The sequence below is a fragment of the Galeopterus variegatus genome, unplaced genomic scaffold (assembly GCF_000696425.1).
Source record: "Galeopterus variegatus unplaced genomic scaffold, G_variegatus-3.0.2 Scaffold2939, whole genome shotgun sequence".
Classification (NCBI taxonomy): Eukaryota; Metazoa; Chordata; class Mammalia; order Dermoptera; family Cynocephalidae; genus Galeopterus; species Galeopterus variegatus.
This window is the reverse complement of record NW_007729050.1, coordinates 197,755-203,754: the sequence shown is the minus strand read 5'-3', so window position 1 is coordinate 203,754 and position 6,000 is coordinate 197,755. Positions and strand designations below refer to the sequence as shown.

The window sequence follows — 6,000 nt, the reverse complement described above, 5'->3', positions numbered from 1 at the left end:
TCAGTGTCGCGCCCATACCGGACCAGGACCGGCAACGGGATCGCAGCCCTCAGTGTTGCACCCGCACCTCGCTCAGCCAGTGAGCGGCCGGTCTGTATGTGGGATCCGAACCCTCAGTGGGAGCGCCACCACGCTCCCAAGCGGCGCACTGTAGCAGTGCGCCACCAGGCCGGCCCCTAACTGTATGCTTTTTCAAACTGTCAGAATAAATTAACTGTAAGAAGGTGAAATTTGTTTTCAGTGTCCACATGATATTCAGTTATGTCATAAAAGGAGCAGAAGTATTAACACCTTGCTCTAGAAAGCAGAACTAATACTAATTAGGCAAAGTTACAATGAATATGATTTCAGGTGATTATAAAGAAATAACTATGTAATAATCAGAACTCTCTCGGGCTTTAAAATAAGGTAATGAGTTCCTTTTTATTAGATGTAGTCTAGCTGAAGGTCAATGACCACATATTAAGATACCATGAAGACTAACATCACTGGGTAATAACAAATCACAACTGTTGAAAATAGCAAATACAAACCCTCCCATTTGCCTAACTATTTATTGTGCAAGTAAGCCCTCTATTTTTTCCAGGAGGATGAATGCTGATAAATCCTTTGATTTTGATGTGGACTCAAAGGTGGAGGACTGCTCTACAAGTTAGACAGACATGGCAATAGGGTCTCAGAAGTTCTCACTAGTTCTATAATTCAGTAACCGAAACTTAGGTTTTAAGGACAAAGATTAAGATTCATCTTAATCTTTCAAACTCTGAAAGATCATGCATGATTAATTAGGACCTAGGATCTTACAAACTTTTTAATGTCTCAATGCTCCCACACTACCTCCTCATGGAATTTTCAGTGCTCCAAAATACTATGGCTTGCCTTAGGTAAAAGCATATGTATTACTGATATGTGGTAGAGAGGGATGGAAGAGAGAGGAATCAATAGCTAATTTATGTTTTCACATTCAATATAATTGGTTGTCTTTACCTGACCTATCCAGGCAGTGCTTCCTCTATTTTTTTGTGGCTCATTGTACCACCAGGGAGAGCACTTAACCCACTGCTGTAGTTACACACTTAAAAGGTCTGTTTCCATCGCAACACTATGAACCCACAGATGGTAGGAGATATATTTTACTCATATCTATAACCCCAGCACTTTACACAACATTTGGCACACAAACAGGTACCCAGAATCCTCAATGAACCATTCTAGTACTGCTAGAATATCAGTGTTGATATTACCCTGAAATAATTCAAAGAAAAGGTTGACATAATTAGTGGTATTTAACTGACATTTGAGAAACACAGCTAAAGGAAGAAAACATGTAGTGCTTGTTATCACTAAATATAACAATCTCAGTTCCACAAGTAAGGAACTTTGTACTTATGTAGTGCTTGTTATCACTAAATATAACAATCTCAGTTCTATAAGTAAGGAACTTTGTACTTATTCTAAGATGTCTATTTCTTATAACATTTCCAAATCACAAGGTAAACAATTTCATTCACTGCAGTATTAGAAGGTATTTCTATTTAAAAGTTAAAATGGCTTTGTACTTTTACATCAAATACCAACTCTTGAATATATATTAACCTTTAAGGGCATTCCTTAAATAAATACCATTCCCACTATGTATACATACACACACACACACACACACACACACATGCACGCACGCACTTCAATAAGGACAGGTAATCAAGGAGAAATTCAGAAAGGGAAATGCTTCAAACAAAATAAAAGCATTCATCACAGTACTCAAATTAATAACAGTGCATTTAAATAAATGAAAGGTACCATATTCACTCTGGAGATGCTTGATATAATCATGTACTTGTTATTTTGGGCTCAAAGAAAAGACATCTTCCTAAGAAGCCAAAAGATGAATAGACTGACATTGTCAAAACACAATCCTTTTATTTACTTTATTTGCTTTCAACTTGCATATGATTGTTTTCGTGGAAAATTTCCCAAATCCCTCCAACACAAGTATTTTTAAGTTTGGGTTTCCAAATTTAATTATTTCTGTCATACAGCTGAAAGAAACAATTTTGACAATATGACAAAATTTTAAAATAAAAATACTTAAAAATATAAACTATCATCTATACTTGCTTAAGGTGCTTAAGATTATCATTACCATATCCAGTAAATGCATGTCACTGTTCTTCACGTTTCGACCTGGGCTTAATAACATTCCAAAACATCTGAAAATATTGGGGGGGAAAAAAAGGAGAAATAAGGTATCAAGAATATACAGAAGCCCAGTGAGCAAAAAATGTTTTTATAATAACTACACAATCAAGCTCTGTACTTACAAAGAGCTTTAGGTTTTTTTTCTAGGAATACCAGCAGTAAGAATTCATTGAGATACATCATAATATCATATAGGAATAAGTTATCTAAATCCCCAGATCTTTATTTTGTATGTAAAATGTCACCAATGATCAAAAGATGCCATAAAAATGGTCACAAATTGTTGACTGGAAGAAAATATACAAATTAGTGTCTAGGGAGATAAGAAAATTTATTTGCCTTAGAATTATTCCAAACATGTAAGTCAAGATCAATTAACACATTTAAATCAAAAAAAGGAGGTTTTTGAAAATAAGAACAAGACACTGTGCTGTATCTCTGCATCAAACCAGATTGATGGAAAGAAAACTATTACCCTGGCCCTCAACAGTCACGCTTACTGAGTAGCATGTTAATACTAATATCCTAGCTAAATCTAACATTTTTATATTTGTTATTAACTCTGCTTTACAGGTAAGCAGAATGAAGTCCAGAAAAGTTAAAAATTTTACTCAAACTCATATTTCTATCAATTAGGTGTTATAACTCAAGAGGCAACGTAAACCATCCACAGTGTCCTTCTGCCAACAACATATAGCCACACTTACTAGAGTGTTTTTATTGTAGATTCCCCCAAATTTAAAGATATGCTATGGAGCATTTTATAGAAGGAGTAAAGCAGGTGTTATAACTCAAGAGGCAACGTAAACCATCCACAGTGTCCTTCTGCCAACAACATATACCCACACTTACTAGAGTGTTTTTATTGTAGATTCCCCCAAATTTAAAGATATGCTATGGAGCATTTTATAGAAGGAGTAAAGCATATAACTAAATTAAACACAAGATTTTTTAAATTTCAGAATAATGGCAGCTGACTAGTCAACACTTAATCTGGTCCTTGTTGTTTTCCAAAGGTTTCCTAGTAGCATAGCTTTTTCTTACATGAAGAATAAAAGTGATTGGTCCTATCCAAATACAAGTTTAATAAATAGACACTTCCTGTGAATGCTTGAGAATGCCTTGCTCAAGGCTCCCTTTTGGCATCCAAAAATAATCAAGTACATAGCAAAGGTAAAACTGACAAATTCTGAGGATAACTTTCCAACACATAATTGCAATAATGAACAAAATATAATCCACTACAACAGAAATAATTATACTCTAATATTCATAATTTTAATATGATTACTATACACTGCTATGATATCTCTCCTATGAACTCTTGTAATAAACATTGTGTACAAATACAGTGGTAATTAATCACGCAATTCAATGTACTATCTCTTCTACTACTGTCTTAAATTCTTGCTAAGCAATAATAAAAGATTCAATTATTTTTCAGATATAAAATTTGGTCTCCCCAACTAAAAGGTCAGGTCAATGAGAACAGATATGTCACCCATTTCCCTACATATTTTGCTTCAGCTTGCATCTCTCACGGGTTTTTAAAGATCAATTTTCTATATTATAGGGCTTACGTTATAAAACTATTACACACACATTGTAATAAGTTAAGAAATAACAAAGTATATAAAGAAAAAATACTTTCTTCTCTCTCAACCCCCTTACGAACGAATGCTAACAGTTTGAAATACCTCCTCTCTATATACCTTTCTTTTTGCTCTTTTTGAAAATTTAAAGTTTTATACTATTTTATTTCTTAAGGACTTCCAGATAAATGGTAAAATAGATAAAATTTTACATTTTCTTAGCATAATATTCCTATATTAAACTCTACTGCAAAAGGAGCCTTAGAGGTTTGGGTTTTCCTTGAATAACAATATTCATCATCTTATTTTAATGATCTTTGATGTACTGCTTTTTTCTAGGCTCATAAATAAAAAACTCTGCCATCAACCAGCAGTGTGACCATAGAGAAAGTACCTAACTCCACTGGGTCTCTGCTTCCTCTTCTAGAAAATGGGAGTGGTATAATATGTAAACTTTAAGCGTTCCTCAGCACTAAAATTACATAATTTTTTTGATGAAGTTGTATTAGTCTTTTCCAAAATTATACTTCATTAAAGCACATCAGGCTTCCTATAGAAATCAGCAAGATCTATTAGGAATAATGTGTCAGGATTAGACACATATTATTAGTAACACCAACACCTAATACAAATATTAAGTTTCATTGGGGAGTTCAAAGCATCCAACCTTCTCTCATTAACTCGATAAATAAGGTAGAAAGCAAATTGCTATCCCAGCTATTTCTAGTAGAGGAGGAAAATAAGTAAACAAGCAATTACAAACTGATGTGGTAAGCTCTATAATACCTTTAAGAACGGAATGCTAACAAAGCAGAGAATAGACATACCCAACATTATTTATAATATTTTAAGTAGTTGACCTGACCCAAAATTGGAAGTCAAACCTCCTGAGAATGAGATAATGAATTTATCATATTAACCCTTATCATATTAATGATAGTAGCTACTATTTACTGAATGTCTTAACTTCAAGCCAGATGCTATTATATTATCACAGTTACACTCCAAAACAACCCTCATATAACAAATGATAAAACTGATCTTCAGAAAGTAGAAGTGAGTTACCCAAATCCACACAGCTATTAAGTTATAGGACTGGGATTCAAGCCCATGTCTATCACTACAAAACTGTATGGTCTTTTACACTGTAGCCTGCCACCTCCCTGGGCTATCAGTAAAAAAGACTATAAATTCCCTGTGTGAACCTGGTCAAGTCACAAACTTCAGAGTCTCACGTTCCACATCTCTGGAATACAAATATTACCTGCCTATATATTTATCAGGTTAATGTAAAGTTGAAATGAAAAAAGCCATGATGAAAGTGCACTGTTAACTATAAAGCGGTTGCCAGCTATAAATTATTATTAAAATTACCACTATCAAGAAGAGAATGTTCTGCCTTCCATACTACTGTATGAGTTTTTACTAAAAATAGAGCTTTAAGTAGCTTTTAACACCAAGTTAGCATCCATCACAAACACTAAAAATTCAGCATCTCTAATATTACTTTAGGCTTAACTATAGGAAAAAGTGAGAAAAACAGATGTTATGTAAATGTCCTGCAATAGGAAAACTTCTAAATTTTTGCCTTTAATCCATCAAAGCATTAGGAATTCTATATAACTGCATGGAGACTACGGACAAAAACCGGAAGGAATGAATAAAGTGAGGGTGGGAAGGAAAGGAAGGAAAGAGGAGGCAACTGACCAACACCAGTTACAGAATGCTATCTCTTAGTAGACTAAACTTTTGTTAAAAAGTGACAGCCTGACAGAAGGGGTAAAAAGAATTTCAAAGAAGAAAATCTGTAAGTCAATCACAGTTTTTCAGAACAATATGCAAAACTCTAAAACTAAATAATTTCATAAAAATTGGCATCCCAGTCAGTCTCACCCTAAAGAGGCTAAAATAAGAAGATAGTTGGGAAAGTCTCCTGTGATAAGAGTCTTTGGAATTGTTTTCTCCTTGTTGAAGGGACCAAGTAGAGCAAGATACACTGGCATTCCTCGATGTACACAGTACTGTAAAACCATAAATATAACCATACAAGCCAAAACTATGCAAAGTGATCAAATAATCAATAGCAAAAATGATAATTGTTCTGTGACCTTTAAAAATTTTTGTCAAAACTTTAAAAATTCTCTTACTGTCAGTTATAAATGTAAAACTATACAGTAAAATTATTATTTATTTAGTATTTTGTCATTTA

General features: G+C 33.8%; 1 protein-coding gene across 1 annotated transcript in view; it reads right to left on the bottom strand.

Annotated features, from left to right (window-relative positions):
- LOC103599387 (rab GTPase-activating protein 1-like) overlaps positions 1 to 6,000 on the bottom strand; it is a 121,512-nt gene that overhangs the window by 68,090 nt on the left and 47,422 nt on the right. The window contains exon 7 of the mRNA XM_008583493.1: positions 2,144 to 2,210. Within this exon, the coding sequence (XP_008581715.1) occupies positions 2,144 to 2,210 (67 nt within the window). The remainder of the gene's footprint in view (positions 1 to 2,143; positions 2,211 to 6,000) is intronic.